The sequence below is a fragment of the Mesoplodon densirostris genome, chromosome 10 (assembly GCF_025265405.1).
Source record: "Mesoplodon densirostris isolate mMesDen1 chromosome 10, mMesDen1 primary haplotype, whole genome shotgun sequence".
Taxonomy (NCBI): Eukaryota; Metazoa; Chordata; class Mammalia; order Artiodactyla; family Ziphiidae; genus Mesoplodon; species Mesoplodon densirostris.
In genome coordinates this window covers 29,356,619-29,384,060 of record NC_082670.1, presented here as the reverse complement: position 1 = coordinate 29,384,060, position 27,442 = coordinate 29,356,619, and the positions used below count along the sequence as shown (strand labels likewise).

The window sequence follows — 27,442 nt, the reverse complement described above, 5'->3', positions numbered from 1 at the left end:
CACTTCACACTCAAAAGTTTTCAAAGGAAAACTTAATATCTTGTCCCCAAAATTGCTCCTGTTCCTAATTTCTCTATTTCTACCATCTCTTCCAGCCACCTAGATTCAAAGCTACAGCATTCCTCAAATCCTCCCTCTCGCCTGGTCACTGTTTCTAATCATCTTCCAAATCTGGTAGATTGCACCACTTCATGTCTCTCACATGGAATGTCAGCATGCCCCACTCTAGTCTGCTCTACCCAAAACTTTTTTATACTTCATTAGTGCTTTGTGAGCTGTGTACCTAGGTATTAAAGGGCCTTCCCGGTTGGGCCAATGTCCCTTTTCAGTCTGTCTTCTTGCTACTACTTGTAGTCTGGTCTCAATAACAGTAAAACCATAACCCCTAACATACATATCCCTGTACTAAATGACCCCTCGATCACTGTTCCCTCAGTCTGGAAGTTCATCCAACCCTTCAAAAGCCACTCTCCCAAGAAAATCATCTAAGATCACCCTGACCAGATACAGCCTCTCTCTTGAATCCCCACAGTGTGATGCTTGGCCAGCTCTCACCCTGCGTTCCTTGCAGTTATTTATGAACTCGATATGGTATCTTCCTCGCCTTCTCCCAGACATCATCTCCTGAGGGCTGAGAACATGTCTTACTCTTGCCCAAAGCTTCTGCAGTACCCAGGACACTGCCTTACATATAGTATAAGCTTGGTACATTGAAAAATGTATAGTTTCTGTATAAATAATATACTATTGATTGAGGTGAAATATCATGGTCCCCTCTTTTGTACCCATTACTGTCAAACTCAAGCAAATGTCTGTCAGCCTCAAAAGATATCACAGTAATGTCATAATAGCCCCTCTTAGAAACCATAGTCATCAGTTAATCCTTGACCATTGGCCCATACTACATGCTTCATTGCAAAGCATTTCAGTTCTTGGTCTAAAATACTTCTAGCTCAGTTTCAAAGATGCTTATAGTAAACTCTATAGTTACAACTGGGAATATATATAAAGGGACCTGAAAAAAAGTAATATCTAACATTTTTAGAAGACCTACTCTTACAACATTGATATTGGTGACAAAAATAATAAATGTATTATTGGTTTAAGAACTGCTTTTCTGGGCTTCCCTGGTGGCGCAGTGGTTAGGAATCTGCCTGCCAATGAGGGACACGTGTTCCATCCCTGCCCGGGAAGATGCCACATGTTGCGGAGCGACGAAGCCCATGTGCCACAACTACTGAGCCTGCACTCTGGAGCCTGGGAGCCACAACTACTGAAGCCCGTGAGCCTAGAGCCTGTGTTCCGCAACAAGAGAAGCCACCGCAATGAGAGGCCCACACACCGCAAGGAGGAGTGGCCTCCGCTCGCCGCAGCTAAAGAAAGCCTGCGGGCAGCAACGAAGACCCAATGCAGCCAAAAACAAAAACAAATAAATTAATTAATTTTAAGAAAAAGAACTGCTTTTCTAAAGTAAAAATAATATGAGAAAGGGTGAGCATGATGGGTTTTTGTAGTTATTGTTTGGTTTTGTTGGTTATACTATTCCCTTAAAGTATCTGACACTCAATTATAATGTTAACTTTGGAGGTTTTTGGTGGGTATGTCAGCATGCTTTCAGATCTCACCAATGAAACCTCCAACTCAAGAGTAAATTGGGAGATTGGGATTAACATATACACACTATTATATGTAAAACAGATAACTAATAAGGACCTACTGTATAGCACAAGGAATTCTACTCAGTACTCTGTGATGGCCTGTATGGAAAAGAATCTGAAAGAGTGGATATACATATATGTATAACTGATTCACTTTGCTGTACACCTGAAACTAACACAACATTGTAAATCAACTATAGTCCAATAAAAATTTTTAAAAAAAGACTAGAACTTCTGCTACTAAAATATGCATCTTGGCGTTTAAAACCCTTGAGATTCAAGAGCATTAAAGTATGAAAGCTTATGTGAACTCCTAGACTCTATTAATCATTTTATTTTTCCCTCAAATATGCTCATTTTGGCATTTAAAAAATAACTGATACGTATTCTAAATCAACTATACTTCAATAAAAAAAAAGAAACCTCCAACTCAAGCTGCCTTAAAAATAAGTGAACATTTATTACATATATATGTAATATATATTATTAATAAAAAGCATTTATTATCTAACATAACAGGAAGTAGAGTAGCTCCTCAAAACTGATGATTCATGACATCTCATGGACCAAGCTCTTCACATATCTCTACTTTGTGTCCACAGACTCCAAACCATCCTAAAGCTTATTCCTCTTGAACTTGCTCTTAGCAACAACTGGAGCTAGCTACCTGCTTGCTTGTGCACTTCCAGTGGGAGAGGACAGTATATACTTTCCTAAACGTGAAAGAAGAAAGTCTCTCCTTTCAGTCTGATTGGCCAGTTTAAGTCAAGGACCTACCCCAGGACAAATAGTTGTCTCCAGGGAAACACCAGGCACAAATCTGCTTACCCCTCAGCTTCTAGAATAACTTCTAAGAAGGAAGATAGAATTTCCATGGTTGGCTAAGGCTAATTGAAACCATTTTGGGGGAGGTGTCAATTATGAAAAGCAAGTTGGTATTATAAAACGTAAAACAAAGGAGGAGTTGAACGGATGCTATTGAGTAAGTCACAATTGCAAATATGGATTGGTAATTATGTTCAAACAACAAAGACAATTGCCTTAAGAAACTACAATATTGCGAATATAGAATTTTTAAAGGATTTGTATGTTCACTGAGTGAGATTTTGTCACAAATAGGTACCAACATTTCTCCAACAGAACCATCACAACAAGGAAATGGGATTTATTTAATGTAGGCTGTAAGTTTTATGAGGTCAGGGACCATGTCCTTCTTCCTCAGTGCTCTATCCCTAAGGCCTAGCAGAGGGCCTGGCACAGGTGAGGTGTTCAGAAAGGTTTCTTTTTGAATAAATAAACAGTAAATAATCTGCACTAGAACAGGGCATCCCATTGAAGAGGAGGCCTGGGTGCCACATTAATTTAACTCAAAAAGATATCAAAGGCAACTTTTTATAGAACCAAACTAATTCAATAAAGAAAAACCACCCAGTAAGCTGCTGTCATGCTCAAAGTTAAAGATGTTCTGTAACCTCAGCAAATGTCTGTGCTAATGTTGTTGTTCAAGAAATATTCTTCTTCTATCTATATCTTTAAAAAAGGTAGAACTCAAACCACTTCAAATTATCCTTATAGGAAAGCTGAGCATTTGAAACACAAACCCAGCTTTCATCTGGCAGCTGCAACGATAATATTTTATTCTCACAAGGTCTCCTATCAGAAGCCACTGCAGACATTCCCACAAAGACATCGCACAATATGAGGGCCAATCAAACAGAATGTGGTCTCCTAGATTTCCCTGTAGTTTTGATAATAGAGAAAAGAGGGATTAAACTGAAGCTCTCCCCCTCCAAGCCCTCGTCTTTCTGCTGACTTTCTGGATAAATGTGCCCCAGCTGTCGCACTGACCTTCCAGGACACTGGTACTTCCCACTCCCAAATGCCATGAAGCAGTCCAAGAAAGCATGCTTCTCTAAATTTGCCTTTTTCCAACGTTCCTGTGGGAAGAAAGCATTTTTTTTTTCTAAATCAGTCTTATATAAATAAGCTTAACTTTATTTCTCTAGGCTAAAAATGATCTTGTACAGCTAATCCTTGCATATAAAGTTGCAGGGTTGTTGGTAATTTTTTCCAACCTGTTATTAATATCAGCCACAATTATGTTTTTGGAATGGGAACTAATAAATAAAAAAGTTTAAGAAGAACTTTGTTAAGTGGTAAATGTAAATGATAATGTAAATCAACCACAGAATTGACCTCAGAAGAGAAAGAATATTTGTAATAAGGCCTCAGGCTCCATCATAAAATTGCCCTTGGTAATAAATTTAGTAATGGGACACTGACAGCCCTCCCTGTTGGAGAAAGCTTGGTCTGCAGAATTAATTCATCTGGATGCCATTTTTGCCAGTTTTACCTAAAGGCAGAGAATGGACTAAATGACCTCTTAAGATTTTGTTTAGCCCTGTAACTCCCCAGTTCTAAGAAATAGCAGAACACAGTTTTAATTTGCTTCATTTTTATTTTTGTACTCCTTGGAAACCAATAACAGAAGCAATTGCCTGAAGAACATGAAATATGGCTTCTATCAGAACCAAGCATATTTACTTTTAACATGTCCTGCTGGTTTCAGACAAAAAGTTATTTTAAAGTTGGTGAAGCTTATTCCAAAAACTTTTCTAGCTGATTTGTAAATGTTATGACATCTATATTACAAATCTAGTCTGTGATTTGTAGCCTTAGTTACCAGAGAAATATGGCTGCTTAATGATATAGCCCTAGCTAATTTATGAATTCATACTCCTGGCAGAAATCCAAGGACAATGTATACTGAAGGAGACAACTTACAGGCTTGAACAGGTCAGGTTCAGGAAAATACTTTGGATTTCTATGTAGCCAAAATGGAGACAACATCAACAAGTCACCAGAAGGAACGGTATAATTCTATAACAGAAAAATGGTTCCAAGTCATGTTTTGAGATCTGCCTTAATGAGAGCTTGGGTCATTAAAAATAATCCTACAACCATATTACCATATTAGAAAGAAGACATATACATCGTATAATCAATGGTGAGAAAATCTCTTTCCTAGATGGATCATTTCTATTTTCCAATGTAGGCAATTACTGATTTCTAATTCTGATGATCAGTTATACATACATATATCTTTGGTTACATGGAGGAAGATAGAGATACATGTGAAAATTTTAGAAACTGGTCTAAGTCCACTGTAATGCAGCTTTTGATTTTTTTTTACATCTTTATTGGAGTATAATTGCTTTAAAATGGTGTGTTAGTTTCTGCTTTATAACAAAGTGAATCAGTTATACGTATACATATGTTCCCATATCTCTTCCCTCTTGCATCTCCCTCCCTAACCCACCCCTCTAGGTGGTCACAGAGCACCGAGCTGATCTCCCTGTGCTATGAGGCTGCTTCCCACTAGCTATCTAAGCTTCTGATATTTGATATTGGAGTTTGCTGCAAGTGGTCTTGATGACGGAAACCACAGTGGATTCCCAGGTTCTAGAACAGAAAAAACTAACTCTGAGACAGGACACTGGCCATACTGGCACTGATAACAGGGGTAGTGGATGTTCTGTCCTTGGGGATGCTGACGACAGTGTCAGGGCAGGAGCAGTGGATTCTGTTTGTTTGTTTCACTCTAGCAGCAGCTGTTAGGGCAGAAAGAAGTTGAAGACAACTGCTTAGGAAGACATCGGACAAAGCAAGTGTTGTGGGCTTATTGGGTTGGTTTCACATTTGAGGTCTCAGAGGTTGTGAAACTGATGATAAACAGTATGTTTCCTCAAGCAGCAGAGTCTGCATGATCCTTCTCCGTTCACATTATAATAATTTTCATGATATATAAACTATAACAGGAACTAAAAACTATTTCACAAAATCATCTTTACATCACCTTGTTCAGGTACCAGAGGACAAAGAGCACCCCCAAGGTGTGAGATCGCTAGAGAGCTACCGTCTCTACTGAGCTGAAGACGTTTTATTAGTAACTCCCTTTGCCAAGCATCAGAAGCCACATCTGTTTAATCCTGTGTAATTTTGAAGTGTCCTCAAGATATCTGCAAAACACTTACTTTAAGTTTACGTATCTAGAACAGTAGCATGGCACAATTGAAAACATTTCTTTTCATGTGAGCAGGGAGTGGAGTATGGGGAGGGGCCATCATTTTTTAACCCAAGAGAATCCCTGTTGACTCCAATGGTTGCTGAGTATTACTTGAGTTTGGTCATTTCAGTGCCAGGATTGCTGGAGAGCGTCAGGTCAAGCTAGGAGGAGAGGGAGACTTTTGCTCATGCCCTCTTACCATTTTTAACGTGGAAAAGACCTGTGAGATCCCAGTCTTGTGTGTTTGTTCTACCTCTGCTGGAACTGAGGCTAGAGGGGTCATGATTGGCTCTGAAATCAGCTGGGGAGGGCCCTGATATGGTTGGGGGCAGCCCTGGGCCAGGCATCCAGTCGGGGGAGCCGCTGCCCTTCCCCTCCCCCCACCCTCCCCCCAGCCCTCTTCAGTGGCTGCTGACCTAGGATCGTGATGTGGAGATGCTGACTGCTGCAGCCTACAGAGCAGGGTAGTAGAGGAAGACTTCAAAGGCGGCCTCAGGAACAGCATTCACGCTAGCAACAGGGAGGAGACCAGACAGAAGTTCCTGTTGCAGCAGCAAATGCCAGGCGGATGAGTGGCAGCAAAGGGTGTGAGAGCTGGTTGTATCAAAGGAATCCTCTGAGCAAACGGACATCGTTATGCCTGGGCCAAACAGTCCTGTCCTTGTTAACATGGCACATGAAGAGAAAGATCAAGAGGGAGGCAAAACAGTCAGAGGACCAGGGCATAGATCACTAGGAAGTGGAAGTCACAGCTTCTCTGTGTTGGCAATAATGACACCTGTCAGGTAGACAGAAGTGAACTTGGCTAGCCCACCCCACAGGGATGCTGTGAGGCCAGATGAACTTCATCTGCTAGTCCGGAGACTGGCTTTTCTTGAAGAGGGAAGAGCAGAAGGATTCTCTGTTGTAACTCAAGAAGGATGCTAAGACCAAAGTGGGTGCAAGGAATGCAGACACTTACTTCAAGAAAAGAGGAGTCCTGTAAAGGCAAAGCATCCATCAGAGGAGTCCCAAAGCACATTCTTTCTCTCTAGCTCTTGGTCAGGAGCTTGGTTGGTGTTAGTTGTTTAAAAAAAAAAAAAAAATATATATATATATATATATATATATATATATATAACTTTAAAAATTAAAAGTATATTCTTTTGTGTAATAAAAACTGCTTTCTAGACATTTTGGAAAATTCAGAAAAATAGAAAAAACTAGAAAAGAAAACAACGAGAGAGCTGGCAACAAAAGACAGTTATCAATTGGCTAGACTTCCCTCCAGTACTTTTACCTAATAACAGTAGTTTAGCTTTGTGGTTTTTTTATTGTTGTTTTTAAATATAGTTTGTTGTTTATATATACTGATAAATATTGTTTACATACATAAATACCTAGTATATAAATATTGTTTTTACCCTACTGAATAAATAATTTTTGACTCTTATATTGTTCACTTGATATTATAGCATAAGTATTATTTTATATTGTATACTCATTTAAAATAATTTTCTCTCTAGTGGCTTCTTAATCAATCGTTCTCTACTGTTTTTGCTATAATAAGTAATGCCATCACAAACATCTTCTTCCACAAAGCATTGTTCTTATAAAATCTTTTAATATATATGTTCAGAAAACATAGGGATATACATGTCCTATGTCTTCGGAACATCTAAGGTTATTAATACATGTTGCTCAATTGTTTCCTCAAATTTTGTAGCAAGACATGTTTCTAACTAAATATATGAGAGTATCAATTTCATTGCCCTCTCATCTGCTAATCTGACATTTAAAATAGGTTTTTTTTGATTGCTGTTTAAAAGTTTATGTCTTTGCTGAGTATTTTCCATGTTGTTATTTTCTTCTATAAAACTTCTGTGCTCATGTCCTATCCTCATTTATCTATATATATATTAGTCCTTTACTTATTGATCTGTGAATTCATTAAATATTAAAATTATTAACCCTTGAATTGTACTTATACTGACATTTATTCTTAATTTTTGGCTGACATTTAATTTAGGTTATACTTTAAAAAACAGGACATGTTAAATTTTGATATGGTACAGTCTGTTCATCTGCTTTGTGGTTCCATTGATTAATCCTAAACATAAGAAGCCCTCTTCTCTCCACAACAGTGGCTTTCAAAGGTGGCTTAGGGTCTTCTGAGCATCCCAAGACATTTTCAGAGAATCTGCCAGATCAAAAACCATTCCTGGGTAAAAGACTCATTCAAAGTATAGGATAGACCAATGGATTTTAATGTAACTGAGTACAAAAAATTCATTAATATATTTTCAGATTGCAACAAACTTTTAAGAAAGTACCTCTGTTGAGTTTTAGTGTAGTATCAAAGAATAGCCACAGAAATACCTGAAAAGGCTAATAAAATACTCCTTCCTTTTTTGGTCACATGTCTGTATGAGGCTGAATCTTCTTCATTTCCATTAATAGGAAACAATATATCACAACAACTGACTGCAGACACATATATGGGAATTCAGATTTCTTCTATTAGCAGAAGGCATCAGAGAGATTTGCAAACACTTAAAATGATGCTGTTCTTCTATATTTTTTGTGTTTTGAAAAATATAGTTATGCTACATAAAACCACACTATCTGGGGACTTCCCTGGTGGTCCAGTGGTTAAGATTTTGCCTTCCGGGCCTCCCTGGTGGCGCAGTGGTTGAGAGTCCGCCTGCCGATGCAGGGGACACGGGTTCGTGCCCCGATCCCGGAGGATCCCACATGCCGCGGAGCGGCTGGGCCCGCGAGCCATGGCCGCGGGGCCTGTGTGTCCGGAGCCTGTGCTCCGCAACGGGAGAGGCCACAGCAGTGAGAGGCCCGCGTACAGCAAAAAAAAAAAAAAAAAAAAAAAAAAAAAAGATTTTGCCTTCCAATGCAGGGCATGTGGGTTCAATCCCTGCTCAGGGAGCTAAGATCCCACATGCTTTACTCCAAAAAACCGAAACATAAAACAGAAGCAATATTGTAACAAATTCAATAAAGACTTTAAAAATGGTGCACATCAAAAAAAAATCTTAAAAACCCCCCCACACAATTATTTTAATATGTATTAGTTTTCTTATTATTTTTAAAATGAATTATTAAATAAATATTTTAACAATTTCTCAGCTTTAGTTTCTAATACAGTAAATACTGATAGTAAATACTGATAATACTGATAATAAAGAGAAGGAAGGAATACAGTAAACCAAAGAAACCAGAGTTTGTCCATTCTCACTTATTCCAAAAAAATATAGAAAGGAATGACTACAGGAGCAAAAATAAATATTCTGTTCAGACTGTAATAAATATCCTGTTCAGATTCCCTTAGGAAAGAGCAGTGGAGAATACTTCTAGCATTCATAGCAAGGAATCTTGACCTGTTGTCCAACTGGTCAAAACATAGATGATCCCATCTGAAATGATTTTTATGATCCAAATTCCTGGGAACATATTAATATGTTCAGCAAAGACATTCCACCTGTTTTAGAAAATACTTGAAGCTTAAAAGAACCAAGTCATATGAATTTATACTAAGGAAATAATCAGTAATGTGCACAAATATTTAGCTATAGGAATGTTAATCTTTGCACTATTTATAATAGTGAAAGAATGGAAGTCACATACATATTCAAGAACATTGAACTGATTTTAAAATTTATTTGATGTCCATATATTAGATTACACTATAATTCAAAATGATGTGGATGTCTTTTATTGATACAGAAAACTATTTGGGATTTATTATTAAATAAAATAAAAGCAGGTTGTGAGAAAATTAGCTTTGTGTGACCCCAATTTATTTTTTTAATGCACATACTACAGGAAAAAATTCTGAAATTATAATAATACCAAATGTTCATAGTGGTTATCTCTAACTTGCAAGATTCTAAGCAATTTTTAATTTCTTCCTTTAGCTTCTTTTTATGGTCTTTTTTCCCCTTAATTACCATACTTTGCTTGTGTAACAAGAAAAAAACTGTTCCATTTATTATTTTTAAAGTCTCAACTCTGTAGGGTGAACATCACAGTGATTAGTTTGGGCCTCCTAAGAGGAAAGGAAGTGTTTATTTTGTGTACAGAAGAAATAGCAGGTACAGGAAACACTGCATCTTTTACAAATATTAAAAAGAGATGTGAAAAATAATGAAAGGAAATGCTGGAACATTCTGGGATGATAGCAGCCTGAGTACGTGTTTGTGGTGTTGCTCTACCACTAAGAGAGGCATAACTGCAGCTACGAGGGCTTGGAAGGTGCCTTGGATGCTTCTGAGCCTCATGTCCTCTAGGAAGAACATGTGGGTGTGAGGAAATAGAAGTAAGAGACTATGAATTTTTAAAATAATTTATCAAATTGTTTTGGATATCTATCATTTTTAATTAAAATTTTTTTGGGGGAATCCATAGGTGTTGGACCTATAAAATACTCCAGTTTTGTGAAAGGATTTTAGGCAGTGAATCATAAATGTGTTCATACCCTTGGACCAGTAATCCACTACGAAAACATAATTCAATGATAATCCTTAAAAAAGAAAATGTACTAGGCACAAAGGTACAAATAATTACTATATTAAAAACAAAGAAAACTACCTAAACTCTCAAGAGTCAGGAAATAATTAAATATTTAAGCTATCAACTCAATGTACTATTAATGTGGCCTTGAAATAAATATGAAAACTCCGTAGATGCATGAAATGTGAAGAATAATGTATAAAAAAATTTTAATGACAGATTTATACTGTAATGAAACTTAGGTTTCTATATTGATGTCACAACATTGCAGATACAAGGTCAACACACAAAAATCAACTATATTCCTACAGACAAGTATTGTACAATGAAGAATCAAAGTTTTAAAAAATGCCACTTACAGGGCTTTCCTGGTGGGGCAGTGGTTGGGAATCCGCCTGCCAATGCAGGGGACACGGGTTCAAACCCTGGTCCGGGAGGATCCCACATGCCGCAGAGCAACCAAGCCTGTGTGCCACAACTACTGAGCCTGCACTCTAGAGCCCACGAGCCACAACTATGGAGCCCGCGTGCCGCAACTACTGAAGCCCATGAGCCTAGAGCCCGTGCTCTGCAAAAAGGGAAGCCACTGCAATGAGAAGCCTGCGCACCGCAACGGAGAGTAGCCCCCGCTCGCCACAGCTAGAGAAAGCCCACACACAGCAACAAAGACCCAAATGCAGCCAAATAGAAAATAAATAAATAAAAAGAAAAGAAAAGCCCACTTTATTAAAATAAATAAATAAAAGAATAAAAATACCATTTCCAAAAGCCCAGAATAACGGAAATACTTAGGTATTAATCTAACAAAACTTGTATAGGATCTATATGCTTAAAATAACAATCAAAATACCCACTTATTTGTCAAATAACTATTCTGCATTTCAGCTAATTTACTACTACCCAGAATATAAATAAGGCTTACTAAAAGTTCAATAACAATTATAGTAATATTCAAAGTAATAAACACATTGCTCTACTTAATTGCACCAAGTTGTTTGACTATTTCCTCTCAATACAGAATATATATATTCTTTTACTACATATATAAATTTATATATATTTAAATTTATAAATATTTAAATATATATATTCTCTTATAGTCATAGTTTTAACGTAATTGATAATTTGATTATTTAAAAGCAAAAACTGTTAAAATCCCTCTGAAACTGAATGCTACAATCTACATAAGATCAGTTAAATAAACTATGTTTGTTTTTGGATTTAGCAAGTTGCAACTTGTATCAAATTTGGATTTTTTTGTCTCTTTTGAATCCTATTACTACAAAATTTTCTTGATTTTAATCCAAGCCCTCTTAAGCCGTGGGAAAAAAAGCTAACAAGAGCGGAGGGCTGACTAATTATAATCTATCTGGATAATTTAGGTCCCAAATCATTCCTTTAAAAAATGTTTTTTTTTTGTTCTGCCTGAATGATTCACCAGATATTGAACTGAACGTTTGCCACATGCACATACCTTTCATGGTGCACTTGAGAATATTCTCCTACTTTGCCCTTAGAGAGGACCTCACTCAGTCACTAATTCCTAATATCAGTTTCTATTATCCATGGCATTCCTGCTATCTGTTCCTGTATCTGTGATCTGTGGTCTGAACTGTCTTCCAGTTATCCTAAAGGACTTCCCTCACACACTCAATTCCTCAACCTATTCCATCTCAGTAATACTCATTGGTCGGTTCAGCAGAGGAAACACTATCCGACCCTCCTGCCTGATTGAAATAGGATTATACTAATTCTGATATAGAATCACATAGCCAAAATGATTATGAAAGGCTTATGTTTTAGCTAAAATAGTTGCCAATAGATAGATACCTATATTAACAAACTGGTGCTGCACAACTCTTATTAGTAACCTATTTAGGGTCACATAGTACTTCATGGAACTTAAGAAATTATCTAATAATAAATGGGCAAAATATCGACTTTTTTTCCACAGAAGGTTCATTATTTTAAAACAAAACCAATGCTCACCAAAATTTTAACTGGCTTCAGCACTTTTCTAGTAATGACTCCAGGGGCTCTTAAACGAATGGTTTCCAAAATACACCATTTAATTAGAGGGAGTTTCTTCAAGTCATCCTCAGACACTTTAATCTTATCTTTACCTGGAAAGAGAATCAAAAAAAAAAAAAAAGATGGACTTAAAGAGGCCAGAAAATGATTTTATGTAAGCTATATAAGTTAAATACTGTCTCTGATATCAGGTGTTAATATTATTATTACTTTTGCATACCAAGTTTAGTAAGTTATTGACTCTTTCTATCATTTTCTTCTTACCAAGTTAAAATGTATGGCATATAAAACTAAACCAATGTTGATTACTGTAATGTACTGGATTGGTATTCAACCTTGGTTCTCACAGTCCTATGGCTATCAGATGACTAAGATAGTCCCTGTCAGAAAGATGTTCAATTTTTACTCATTTCATTGTTTCTTGTCCAAATTCTCATTCCACTTAAGGAAAGAGCAATAAAAGATCGGCATCAAAAGTACGAAGTAAGAGATCTGAGAAGCCACCTGACTTACTACTTCTATCTCTTCCCTGCTGATTTGTTTTTGTTTTTGCTTTTGCTTTTTAATCATACATTTCAGAAAGCCCCAAAAGAATATTAGGAAAGGGGTGATGGGACACATGTATTTCATCTGGAATGATGAGCTCTCTAAACACAGGTACATCAAACATTCCTACTGTAAGTTGCATACCTTAGCTAATATTTAGATTGTAGTCACGTGGAAAAGGATTGCGGTTGCTCTTTCTATGGACCAACATATGGTCAGGGATTTCAGTCAAATGAGACAGTTTAATTAACGATATTTCAAGTAAAATGTTTACATTTTGAAAATTAAACAACTCAGCTTTCAATTTTGACAGTACTTGCTTAATAAAAGTGAACAACATGGTCAGTTTAAGTCAACTTTCACATTTTCCTCCCAACTGTACTGGGCATGAGTGGATGAGAGTGGAATGTGGGTCTCCAGCCACATTTCTCTTTCACTCTGGATGAGGCTTGTCCTAAAGCCAGCCCATCCTGCAGAAGAGGGTTGGGTGGGTGCTGCCTGGGAAACCTTCTCGGTCAGTACAGGTGGAATTCCTGAGGAGTCAGAAGCAAATGTTTCTGGTTAGTGGAGTCTGGGAACTAGGGTTTTTGAGCTCTGGTTCTATTAATTCCCATAGGGGCGTCTATACACTCCATTAAACTTGACAGATTTTTGAGCACTGGGCAAGAGCCAGGAGTTGAGTCAGCCTCCACCAGGGTTACAACAATGAAGGCATTCTTGCAATACACTCAGTCTAGGAGGTAAGAAATGAACACACAGTTAACAGGTACACCATGCAGGCAAGGAAACCGTTCTATGAGATATAAAATATTTGAAGATAGTTAAAAGCAGGGAAGGTATTGAAATGCAGGATAATAAATTTTAGAAGACAACTTAAAAATGTATGAGGGGATCTGAGTTTCTTTTAGAGTGTACTTGAGTGAAAAAAAAAAAGAAAAAGAAGACCATTGTCTACATGGCAGGTGACCGACAACCTATTAGAAAACTAAGGAAAACTCTCCAAGGGAGAAATGGCAGATGGGACTTTTAAGAAGAGAAAATTCAACTTTATGTCATATACTCAATTTTTAAGTTGTTTCTGGCTACTGTGTAATTTTCCCTTTCCTTGTCCTATATTTTTAATATTTTAATAAATTCAGCTAACACATACCTTAAGTTAACACTTGGGGAAATAAAGATCTGGGTATGTCCAGGAAGCAATGCAATATGGAAAAGAGGCAGAACTGCAGAAGGGAGAAGAGCGGAAGTGGAGAAATCAAGAAATGCGAGACTGGAAGTCAAGAGAAACTCCGAGAGGCACAGGCCTCCACTGCTGGCCGCCTCCATCACTTCTCCCTCCAAAGATCCCTAGAACTCTGGGAGGGAGTTCAGACCAATTTCACCTTTATCTTGGAAACCAAGGTGACCCCAGCAAATGAGGGCCCTTGCCGAATGGACACTACAAAGAAATTAGCAGTAACCTACACTTCAGATTCTAAATCTTACTTTAAAAAAGGTTTTTCTCTTTAAAAATCTATTTAGAGCATCTACATTAGACAAATTCACCAAACAATCCCTCTACTTATTTTTTGTATTTTACTTTACTGAAGCTACAAGATACAGAAAATAAATATTTCTCTAATTGATCAAGGATAAATGACTACCACGGGTCAGATTAAGTGTTTGAAATCAGATCTGTGTGACTCCATAGTGACCAACCTATTACGAGACAGGCATAATTCTGGCCTTGAAAAAGTTTGTACTCTGGTAATAGTGAAGTTTCTGACCTTATTTTGGAGAAAAGGTTTTTTATGAATTATTCTTAGGAGACTAATTGAATTATAAAGTGCAAAAAAATGTTTTGTATTATACAATAAAGAAACAAAAGCTTGTTCTGAGTTGAAAACAAAATCTATTATGACCTACAAATGTAGAAGAGATGTAGACTACACTTGGAAAATAAATGTTTCGAAAAAATATTTTTAGTTTCTCAAGTCCCAGTGTGATGTAGGAAAATTAAGGTAGTATTCTCAGACTAGACAAAGAAAAAGAAAAAGATGCTGTTTTCAAAGAACATCTTTAGGTTAAAGACCTTTCTTATTATAACTCTTAGAAATGGCTCTGTACCCATACTGTACATATTTCAATGCACATCTGTGGTTTGTTCTTCCAGTGTTTTGACTCTAAAATTAGAAGGCTCCACTTGGAAGAATGCCAAGGTAATCATCAAAAGGGCTAGGGCCTAATGGAGATGGGGACCAGTACAAAAGGCAGCCAGGGAAGAAACTATGGGGTAAAATTCAGAAGCCATCTGTTTAATTCTTGGCACAAATGCAATAAAAGTCAAACCAGGGGCTTCCCTGGTGGCACAGTGGTTGAGAGTCCGCCTGCCGATGCAGGGGACATGGGTTCGTGCCCCGGTCTGGGAAGATCCCACATGCCGTGGAGCGGCTAGTCCCGTGAGCCATGGCTGCTGAGGCTGAGCGTCCGGAGCCTGTGCTCCGCAACGGGAGAGGCCACAACAGTGAGAGGCCCACGTATCAAAAAAAAAAAAAAAAAGTCAAACCAAATCATAGGATATTTGAAACCAAATAAAAGAAAGGATGAGTCTTGAGTTCAGAGAGAGTGAAGAATGTTTCTAAAATGTTCCGTATAGTTTTGGGTTTCCGCAGGCATGATGACAAGCATGTTAGAACACAGTAACTGTAACTTATATTTGTTAAGGATATGTAATAGATTAAAATTCTACTACTTCAACCATTTATTCACTCAATATATATTTGCTTCATATCTGTTACATGTTAGCCCAAGCATAGGTGCTATAAGAGATAGGAAGAGAATAACACTTATTTATTGACCATCTAATGTCACCAATATGTTGGACCACTTCATTTATTCCTCATCACAATCTGCCAACTATCAAGTTATCATGTGTCCAAGGAGAAGCTTGAAAGTGTCGGAGCAGCCTTCAAACCTATGTCTGTCTACACTAAAAGCCCTTACCCTTGCTGCCTGGGTCCCAGCACCTCCCCTGAGAGGAGAAACGAATAAGAAAGACACAGTCACTATTTTAAAGGAGCTTGGCCATAAGGACACAAAATAATATCTGGATACAAATAACTATAATATAAGTTTCATAAGAGAGGATTTGAGTCTCAGTGGCATTCATCCCCTCTTGCCTAGGGCTGGCGTTTCAGCTAAGCCTGGAAGGATGAGTAGCATTCCCTCAGGCAGAGAGAAAAGTAACTTAAATTCCAAAATTAATTATAAAAATATGATTTATTGGACCTAAGAAAAAAGGAACATGAATCAAACAGGATCACTAAAGCAGGTCCTTTGTTGAGAGATGACTCCTCTGTCTTCTTCATATTTCAAGCTCCCTCCCCTTCACACACACACACACACACACACACACACACATTGATTCAATAAATAAATACATAAAGTACAAAAATTCTGTTCCTACAGTCCTGAAGTAACATTATATCAAGATTTAACTAATCATTTTGGGAAAATAATCCATGTTTTGTGAAAAAAAGGAGAATGACAGGCATTTGCCGAGTCATTCATACCTCTGGAGACATAATTCTGAGGAGATTGAATCAGAAGGTGGGGATGAATACTGAGGAGGCCCTGTGCTTCCCCACAAATGGAAGACAGGTGTATGTCTACCAAGGGACACACAGAGAAGTGAAGCAAAGAATATACTCCACTGAAATCTAAAGAGTGCATCCCTACACATTCTACCACCTCTTTATTTACTTTTGAAAGCAGGGATTCTCAGTTCTGTTTGCTGTTCTATACTGTGAGGTTGTCTTCCTTCACAGACGTTGTCTTTCATATTCACAGAACAGCTTATTTAAAATGTTTAAAATTAAGGTGTGTGCAAAAGGCATAGTACACATGAAGGACAGTGAATTGGGATAAAAAATGCATGAGATAAAGGCTGAAAAATAAAGAATCTGATGTAATAACCTTAAGCAATGATTCCTACCAAAATTTGGTCATGAAATTTGCTTCCCAAATTTTATAATTTTGCTAAAAAGCAATATCAAATAACAGAAGTTGGTGTTTATACTGTTATTTGGGGAAATGATGTAACAGCTTTGAAAAAATCCAGCATTTCTATGATTTCTCTTAAAAAGCAAGGAAGCAGAGACATCAATTGCTGACAGAGAATAATAGGAAACGAGTTTTCTGGCATATTTTCTCAAGCAGAGACCTCAAGATAAGCTCCTGAAAAAAAAAGTCAGTTTTTAAAGAACAGAGACAAAGCTAAAGAGAAATAGTAAATAAAATTTACAGTATTCCAGAGGAATATAAAATAAGTATCTTACATCCTTTCCTTCATTTCAGGAATTAAAAAAATTTTTGAATATGATAAGTAATGTTCAAATATTCAATTAAAATATTATATCTCTATTCCAGGGATATTTACAAAACTGCTGTTTTCTTCTAAGAAGAAAGCTACATTCACACCTCAGAAAGAGTAAGAAAGGATAAAATGTCCTGAAGTAGATATCATTTACAATACATTTTATATGTCCAATGATCCTATAACAGTTATTTACAGGCAATGAGAATGTACTGGTTACAAATTTCTGGAAATTTTTAGTGAGATGAAAATTAGTTTGGTGACTTGTCTCCCAAAAGGAGACAGCAATAAACCCCTTTCTGCAATATTCTTTCAAATGTGAAAAGAAATATTGTGAAACTTTTAAGATTCTCTCTTTGTCTTTAACTTTTGACATTTTAATTATAATGTGTCTTGGTGTGGGTGTCTTTGGTTCATCTTGTTTGGAACTCCCTCTGCTTCCTGGACTTGTCTGTCTGTTCCCTTCACCAGGTTAGGGAAGTTTTCAGCCATTATTTCTTCAAATAGGTTATCTGTCCCTTTCTCTCTCTTTTCTCCTCTGTGACCCCTATAATGTAAATGTTAGTATGCTTGTAGTTGTCCCAGAGATCTCTTAAACTATCCTCATTGTTTTTTGTTTTTTGTTTTTTTTAGGATGTTGCTGTGTTGGGTCTTTGTTTCTGTGCAAGGGCTTTCTCTAGTTGTGGCAAGCGGGGACCACTCTTCATCGCGGTGAGCGGGCCTCTCACTATCGCGGGCTCTCTTGTTGCGGAGCATAGCCTCCAGAAGCGCAGGCTCAGTAAATGTGGCTCACGGGCCTAGTTGCTCCACAGTGTGTGGGATCCTCCCAAAGCAGGGCTCGAACCTGTGTCCCCTGCATTAGCAGGCAGATTCTCAACCACTGCGCCACCAGGGAAGCCCTCCTCGTTGGTTTTTATTCTTTTTTTCTTTTTGCTGTTCTGATTGGGTGATTTCCACTACCCTGTTTTCCAGATTGCTGATCCATTCTTCTGCATTGTCTAATCTGCTGCTGATTCCCTCTAGTGTATGTTCTATTTCAGTTATTGTATTCTTCAGTTCTGATTGGGTCTTTTTTTTTTTTTTTTTTTTTTTTTGGTGGTACGTGGGCCTCTCACTGTTGTGGCCTCTCCCGTTGCGGAGCACAGGCTCCGGACGTGCAGGCTCAGCGGCCATGGCTCAGGGGCCTAGCCGCTCCACGGCATGTGGGATCTTCCCGGACTGGGGCACGAACCCATGTTCCCTGCATTGGCAGGCGGACTCTCAACCGCTGCGCCACCAGGGAAGCCCTCTGATTGGGTCTTTTTTCATATCTTCTATTTGCCTTTTCAAGTTTTCACTGAGTTCATCCATTCTTCTCCCAACTTCGGTGAACATTTTTATGCCTATAATTTTGAACTCTTTATCTGGTAAATTGCTCTTGGTTTCATTTAGCTCTTTTTCTGAGGTTTTTATCTTTTTCTTTTGTTTGGAAGATATTCCTTTATCTTTTCATTTGCCCAACCCTCTGTGCCTATTTCTATGCATTAAGTAGATCAGCTGTATCTCCTGTTCTTGAAACAGCAGGCTTATGTATAAGGTGTCCTATGGGGCACAGGGGTGCAATCCCTCTTGACCACTAGAGCCAGATGCTCCTGGGATGTCCCACATGTGTGCTGTGTGCATCCTCCTGTGTGGTTGGATTGCAACTGTGCCCTGGCTGGCTGTGTGGCTCTGCTGTGGCTGCTGTGGGTTCATGGCATGCAGGGTGCCCCCCCGCCCCTCAGAGGTGGAGCCACTTTGTACAGTTGCTGGGGCCAGCTGAGGCCACCTGCCAGGTGGGGCAGGGGCTGCTTTGAAGGGGCTGGCTGGGGAGGGTGGGATGGGAAGGGTGGGTCCTCAGGAGAACGTTGGCGTGGGGCACATGGTGTTAGCTAGTTGATGGAGAGGGACAGAAATGTTGCCTGCCAGTACTGGGCCAGATGGTGGAAGGAGAGGTAAAAAAAAAAAAAAAAAAATGGCATTGGCCAGTGCCTTCAACCCTGGAGAAAATTCCACCATATCTCTACCCCTCCAGCACTCACCCCCAAATTGTTCAGGGAACCTCCTGCAGCATATGACCCAGGTACCCCTCACATTCTCCTGCCTCTGTGCTGGTACTCAGAGTAAGTGAGTTTGTGTGTGCACCCTTTAAGAGCAGAGTCTTGGTTTCCCATAGCCCTCCAGCTCTCCCAAATGTAAACCCCACTGGTGTTCAAAGCCAGATGTTATGGGAGCTCATCTTCCCTGTGCAGGTCCCCGAGCTGAGGATCCCCATATGGCCTTGGACCCCCTCACTGTGAAGTGGGCACCTCCACAGTTGTGCTATCCCTCCCACATGTGGGTCACCACGCTGGGGGTATGGGTTCTGTCTAGACTGCATCTTTGACCCTCCTACCCATCTTGACATGGCATTCTGTTTACATTCTTAGTTGTAGAAAATCTGTTCTGCTAGTCTTCAGGTCATTCTCAGAGATAATCATTCTACTTGTAGTTGTGGTTTTGGTGTGTCCATGGGAGGAGGGGAGCTCAGGATCTTCCTACTCTGCCATGTTAATCTGGCACTCCTAAATGTTTCTTTGATAGAGAAAAAAGGTGTACACTTTGCATTTTATTCCTTATAAAATACTAACTTCCTTTATTATTATGCATGTCCATTACTGTACACATCCACTACTGAACATGTTCTGTGAGACAAAATTCTGTAAGAAAGATATTAAGTTAAATTTATTTTTAAAAAGTCAAGAGAGGGCTTCCCTGGTGGCGCAGTGGTTGAGAGTCTGCCTGTCGATGCAGGGGACACGGGTTCGTGCCCCGGTCCGGGAGGATCCCACATGCCGCAGAGCGGCTGGGCCCGTGAGCCATGGCTGCTGAGCCTGCGCGTCCAGAGCCTGTGCTCCGCAACGGGAGAGGCCACAACAGTGAGAGGCCCGCATACTGCAAAAAAATAATAATAATAATAAATTTTTTTAAAAGTCAAGAGAAAGAAGATGAGAGTAGATGAAAGATTATGAAGTATATGCTAGGCTATGGAGTTACATGCTTTTTAGTTCACTGCTGTTCCCTATAAACTGACTATAAATGTAGTCTCCCAAGTGACTGCAGGATTCTAGGATATTAACTCATTGCAAATGTTGACAGTTTAGAAACTTTTGCCTCAAGAATATGAAACAAAATAGAAAAGTGACTTTTTCCTGTAATTTTTTTTTTACCTTTGAAAGAAAAGATTCTGAATTTGCTTTTTTTGGCAAAAGGGAAGCAAATAAGGGCCATGATGATCAATTATGTCCTGTGCCAGTCGTGTACTCTTTTGTTATAGCAACTTATATAATAAGTTTTACTATCTGGTAGGGCAAATATGGCCTTACCAATTTACACTTCGATTAATCTTGATTTGTAGTCACACTTATTCTTCAAAAAATATTTAAGTCATTTTGTTAATTCCCTCCCCACCAAAACCATTGGAATTCTCCTTATAATTAATTAAATATATATTAATTTGAAAGTGGTTGGCATTTTCATGATATTAAGCCTTCCTGTATAGGAACATGATATGGGTTTTTCTTTATTTAGATTGTTTTTTTAAATATTGGTTTTTTAAAATATGTTTGTTTGTTTGTTTTTTTCCTGTGGTACATGGGCCTCTCACTGCTGTGGCCTCTCCCGTTGCGGAGCACAGGCTCCGGACACATAGGCTCAGCGGCCATGGCTCACAGGCCCAGCTGCTCCGCTGCATGTGGGATCCTCCCAGACCGGGGCACGAACCTGTGTCCCCTGCATCGGCAGGCGGACTCTCAACCACTGTGCCACCAGGGAAGCCTTAAAATACGTATATTTTTAAATGCTATAGTTTCCTCCCTCTAGGTCCTGTCCTCAACCTGTCCTCAATGTCTTTATGTAAGAGAAATACCAGTTAAATAAACAGGAAGGACAGATGGAAAGTGGAAAGGAAGACTTACAAACAGCTTAAGGTATTTGTGGTGGATACAGGCTGGGAAAAGCAGAGAATAAGCCTAGAGACTGTCCATGGACAGTGAATATGGGCATTAGGGGTTTAGGGACTGTAGCTGGAGCCTGGCAGGTCGCAGCTCCCTCAATTCTCCCTCTCTAGTCACTAGCTGCTTCCAAACACCTCAGTCATTTCTGAACTTCCAGCTCTGGTTCTTCAGACTTTTCCAGGGGTGGATAAAACTTTTTGGCATCTGAAGGATGTAGGATGAATTTTGATTATCAGACATATATTCCTATTGCTGGGAAAAGCGGGTCTCATGCTCAGTCTTTCAGCCCAAACTCAGCTGTGGAAGGGTGGGCCTTGGGCCTGGAACACTTCCTCACCAGGAGACAAAGGGCCCACACACCCTCTACACTGCCTGTGCCAGGTGCATCACCTTGTGTGGGAATATCTTTCCTTGTTTCAGGGTCAGAGAGTACTCTTCTGTCTCTGCTTAAAGTATGTGCAGAATACGGCACCTGTCCAACCCCACTGTTACATCTGCCCTCCTAGGAAAAGGGACAGGGTTCCTTCCACTGCGGTGTGAGAGGGATATGCAGTGGCCAATTTCCCTGCGTCTCCCACAGGGAGAGAGACATCCTGGTGATGGGGGACTGACACCCATTCCTGAAGCTGATCTTGCTCTCTTTCTTCTCTACGTGAGTTTAGCATTGTTTTTTATTTTTTTTGCGGTACACGGGCCTCTCACTGTTGTGGCCTCTCCCGCTGCGGAGCACAGGCTCCGGACACACAGGCTCAGCAGCCATGGCTCACGGGCTCAGCCGCTCTGCGGCATGTGGGATCTTCCTGGACCGGGACACGAACCCGTGTCCCCTGCATTGGCAGGCAGACTCTCAACCACTGCACCACCAGGGAAGCCCGAGTTTAGCATTGTTGCATCCAGTGCCTGACAGCATTGTGTTTTCCTTGGCAACTTTGATACCAAGATGCAGTGAGCAGAAGTGTTTAGAGTCCTCCCCTGGGATTGATAACCAGTGTCTGGCACTCTGCTTGACACCTATGGAAAATTATAAGCAATAACCTTTCGGGGGTAGACTCTGATCAGCAGCTTCAGTGTGATGTTCATAACTACAGACCAAGAATGAAAGAGGCAGCTATAACAGTGAATTGAGAAAGATACCAAGGGCTACAATAGTGCTCAGAACAGGTTATTAAAATGGATGGAAGACAGAGTCAAGAATCAAAAGACTGACCCTCCCCACCCTTTCTTCCATCTGTCAACGCACATATAAAAATATACCAAATCTCATTCAATCATTTCGAGAAAAGATTAATGCCACTATACCAACACAACCAAATAAGATTCTCCTCTAAAAAAACAGTACCCTATGTTATTTGCAGAAATATTTCTTTCATATATTAAAAAGAGATTATCAGTTCCTCTTCTACTAGAATATAAAATGAAGCCTGCTTCATAATTATGATAGTTTCTTCAAGGAATAAAGAACATAGTCCAATTTATAATATATAAAAGGTAGAGATATTGATGAAAAAAAGACAACAATGGGTAAACAGTAACAGGTAAAATCAATTTAGATCTAGAAATACCCTTTCTTTATAAACTCTGCATAATAATTCTAAATTTTTGGATTGTGTTCTCTGGAGAGATGTCAACCTGGCTTGAATACCTTTATCTCATTATTTTCTAAAGAGGGAAAAAGATTATCTAAATGCCTGAATAATTCTCCAACAGAACACTCAGGGAAAAGAACTGTGTCTGAATGAAAAATGTAGAGAATAAACAAAGCAGATTAACTGTGCTACACTGGGGTGAGATAGTGAAAGACTTAATAAAATGAGAACTGCCAGAGTAGGACCGATCTCTAAGCTTGTAAATAATCTACAGCTATCAGAGGTATCTCTTTCCACCTGCTGAAGCTAGGCAATAAATGAAGACAGAATGACTTCACACAAAATCTCCCGGGTTACAGTGTCACAAGACACATTTCAGGTATTATATAGGCAGAAAATAATGGAAGGAATGTAGCCTCCTGGGAAACCTCTCAGGGGCCAGATATCAACCACACAAGTTTCACCCTTGTCTTTGTGCCTGGATTAGTGGATTGGAAAGTAACCAGTTGTGAGCTCCAAAATGACACCATCTTGGTCATTAAGGCCAAAGGGAAAAGAGGACAAGAAAATTATATATTTGGAGTGGGTTTCCAATGAAATCTCCTGCATTTATAAACACTTTCTTAGGTAATCTACATATATTCTGCAAGGTCAATGGATGAGAAGTAGTTTGTGAAAAGCTCTGGCATAATTTAATGTTTTCTGAGTTTATTCCAGGATTTTTAAAATCTGGTCTAGCAGAGGAAAATGAGGCTATGTAAGGAATTTCCTGTATCATATGCCAGAGCCTCCAAAATCTCCAAATTAGGTTCATATTGTCCAGCTAGGAATGGGAATGGAGAGAATTTTTTTAAATAAAATAACTTTTCTCCATTCATAACTCCATTGTAGTGGCCTTGGCTCTGCTACTGATCTCTTTCTTCAATATTTTGGTCGATATGTGGTATAAGGGCCAAGACTCTATCATAGACACAACTTTGGCTATCAGCCATTGAGCCCTGGCAGGCTGCAGAGGGGTAACAAGAGTGAGTTTCTTCAGTTAGCTGGAGGGACTCAGGTCTTTAATATGCCATGATGGAATCCTCCAAGGATGTTGCTATGGGTTATCTAGATGGTACTGGGACACATCCAAGTGGATAAAAGTTGAATACGTTATAACATGGGTAAGAGGTGACTACAGAGACGATTTCAAGAATAAATGAAAATGTTTAAATGCAACGAAGTAAAACTGATGAACTAATTAAAATAATGCAAACAACATGGAATTTGCCTAGAACATCATCATAGGATCTGAGCCTCATTTATCACTCTGCTGGTTTTTATGCTTGTTTATAATTATGAGCAGAGGTGAAATCTTTTCTCACCAGTGCATGGTGAGTGTAACCATTAAGTTAGTGTCACCAGGTAATAGCATCTGGTCACTTGACAGTGTTGGTCTGTCCCCAGGCAGGATTGCTGCTAAATCAGAAAACAGTGGTGTCAAGAAACGTTATTGGTTGGCTCTGAGTAAATTTTCTCTTTTATCCAAAATCACACAATTAGTGAGTGACAGGATTGAAAGCTATGAATCAAATTTCTGACTTTTATCCCATGAAAATTTTGTAGTGTGTTTTTATGATCCACAAATTGTGATTTTATGTAAGACAGGAACTGTTTCTATGCAGGTGCATTTCTGTTAACTAACCTGATTCCTTGTAAATTAACAGAAAAAAATTTACTAATTTTTCCCTTAAATAAATGTGCAATAAAACTGAATGGCCGGGCTTCTCTGGTGGCGCAGTGGTTGAGAGTCCACCTGCTGATGCAGGGGACACGGGTTCGTGCCCCGGTCCGGGAAGATCCCACATGCCGCGGAGCAGATGGGCCCGTGAGACATGGCCGCTGAGCCTGCGCGCCTGGAGCCTGTGCTCTGCAACGGGAGAGGCCACAACAGTGAGAGGCCCGCGTACCGCAAAAAAAAAAACCAAAAAACAAAACTGAATGGCCACTAAAAAACAAAAACAATACACACATGCAAAAAAAAACAACACAAAAACAAACAAGAGTGCTGTATATGCTACCATAAATTAACACAAGAAGGTGAAAAGGGCCAAATGCAACCAGTTTAAAATTTTAAATGCATTTTTATTTGTTTTTGTTTGTTTTTAAGTTTGAACGACCTTCTGCTGGTGGGCAGATACTCACAGTGGGAATCCTAAATTAGAAAAGAAAATTGCTTGAAAACACAGTCTAAATAGGACCCAAATGTTAATGCCTGTGAGAATTCTGTGAGAACACAGTGAGGCCACACCTGCAGTCTCTAACTCAAACCAGCTCTAGATACGTGTTTTCTAACGCCTAACCATCTTCAAGTCCTTGCTCAGTATCACCTTTCCAGGAAGGCCAACTCTGATCCAACTATTTAAAGCTACCACTTTCCCCCTATTTCTGGCACCCTTGATCCTCCCTAATCTGCTCTGTTTTCTTTTTCACATAGCATTTATCAACATCAAATATTTTGGGAATTTACGTATGTAAACCAACAAACAAGCAAGAATAACAAGCAGCAATAATAAGAAACCCTGAGCAGAGAGGAGAATCTCATTTCCAGAATTACCACATTATATTATTTTAAATGTCCAGCTTTAAATTGGACAAAATTTAAAAATTGTAAGACACATGACAAAAAATATGAAATATGACATGCAACAAGAACATATAGACCACACAGGGAAAAAGCACTCAATAGAAACTAGCCCTGAAGAAACTCAGGTATTGGATTTACTAAAGAAACACTTATAAATCAGATATTTTAAATATATTCAAATAATTAATCATGTCTAAAGAACGAAATAGAGAATATTGATAAGGAGATAGAAATTATAAATAATAAAGATTGGAACAGAAATAAATGAAATAGAGAACAGAAAATCAATAGAAAAAATAAGATCAAACAAATCAATAAAATCAAGTTAGTTCTTTGAAAACAAAATTGATAACCTGTTAGCTACACTGACCAAGAGAAAAAGAAAGAGGACATAAATTACTAAAATTAAGAATGAGGGAGAGGTTTTCCTAGTGAGCTTACAGAAATAAAGAAGATTATGGGGAAAACTAGGAACAGTTGTATGCCAACAAGTTAAATAACCTACATGAAATGGATAAACTCCTAAAAAGACACAAACTCCAAAACTGACTCAAGAAGAAATATATAGTTCTCACTTCAGCAGCGCACATGCTAAAATTTGCAAAGATACAGGGAAGATTAACATGGCCCCTGTGCAAGGATGACACTAAAATATGTGAAGCATTCCATATTTTTCTGGTGATGTAATGTACAGCATCGTGACTATAGTTAATAATACTGTATGATATATTTGAAAGTTGGTGAGATAGTAGATCTTAAAAGTTCTCATCACAAGAAAAAAATTGTAACTATGTGTGGTGATGGATGTTAACTAAATTTATTGTGGTAACCATTTCACAATATATACATATATCAAATCATTATGTTGTACATTCAAAACTAATAGGATATTGTATGTCAATTATATCTCAATTTTAAAAAAGAAATAGATAATCTGGGCAGACCTGTAACAAGTGGAGAGATTGAATTAATCAAAAACTTCTCAAAAAAGAAAATTTCTGGACCAGATCACTTCACTGGTGATTTCTACCATATGGTTACAGAAGAATTAACATCAATCCTTCACAAACTCTTCCAAAAAATAAAAGAGGAGGGAAATACTTCTGAAGTCATTCTATAAAGTCAAAATTATTCTGATACCAAAACCAGACAAAGATATCACAAGAAAGAAAACTATAAATCAATGTCTTATTAATATAGATGCAAAATTCCTCAACAAAGTACTAACAAACTGAACCCAGCAACATATATAAAGTCATATGTTTTATATGAATTATACACCATAACTAATAATTTATCTCAGGAACACAAGGGGGTTTAACATCTGAAAATCAACTAACTTAAAACATCAACATACAAAATATAATATTAGACTAAGTGAAAGAAGCCAGATACAAAAGACCAAGTATTCAACAGCAGCTTTTACCCTCACACTTATTTTATAAGGAAGTTGGGCAAAGTGTCCGAGATGGGCTCTAGCGGTGAGTATTGAGGCTAGAGAGATGCTGAGTTAGAAGTTCACTAAAAACATCTTCAAAGAAGGAAAAGGTAATCTTGTAATAGAAAAGAGCATAAGAGGGACTTCCCTGGTGGTCCAGTTGTTAAAACTCCGCGCTCCCAACGCAGAGGGCCCAGGTTCAATCCCTGGTCAGGGAACTAGATCCTGCCTGCTGGAACTAAGACCTGGTGCAGCCAAATAAATTAACTTTTTTTTAAAAAAAAAGAAAAGAGCAAAAGAATGGGAGAAATGCCATACTCAGTCTGATTCTTATTTCATGCACTTTAATGTCCTTCCTTTGACAGGATCCTTTGTATGGGCATATGGATATCTCCCTTGATAGCAACCTCCAAAGATCTGTGGCATTCACTCACAATATCTAAATTCTTGAGCTGCTACATCTTATGCTTGAATTGATCTGAACTGCTTCTGTATAAGCATGGCAAAAACGTTTGATCTTTTATAAACTGAAAGCACTGATATAGTATAGCTAGTACACCAGTACTACTACTTGAAGGAGAATTTTTCTGTCAGAGGAGAACAATAGGTTCTAAAAATAAA

At 38.6% G+C, this 27,442-nt stretch overlaps 1 protein-coding gene and 1 non-coding gene across 3 annotated transcripts in view; one reads left to right on the top strand and one right to left on the bottom strand.

Annotated features, from left to right (window-relative positions):
* Positions 1-27,442, bottom strand: part of LOC132497208 (24-hydroxycholesterol 7-alpha-hydroxylase) — a 67,044-nt gene that overhangs the window by 15,609 nt on the left and 23,993 nt on the right. For both annotated transcript variants that reach the window (XM_060110265.1, XM_060110266.1), the window contains exons 8-10: positions 12,217-12,350; positions 4,443-4,538; positions 3,507-3,595 (exon numbers count right to left, since the gene is read on the bottom strand). In XM_060110265.1, the coding sequence (XP_059966248.1) occupies positions 3,507-3,595; positions 4,443-4,538; positions 12,217-12,350 (319 nt within the window). The remainder of the gene's footprint in view (positions 1-3,506; positions 3,596-4,442; positions 4,539-12,216; positions 12,351-27,442) is intronic.
* LOC132498115 (U6 spliceosomal RNA) lies at positions 25,951-26,058 on the top strand. The gene has a single exon (XR_009533727.1). It is a non-coding gene; the product is annotated as a U6 spliceosomal RNA (small nuclear RNA).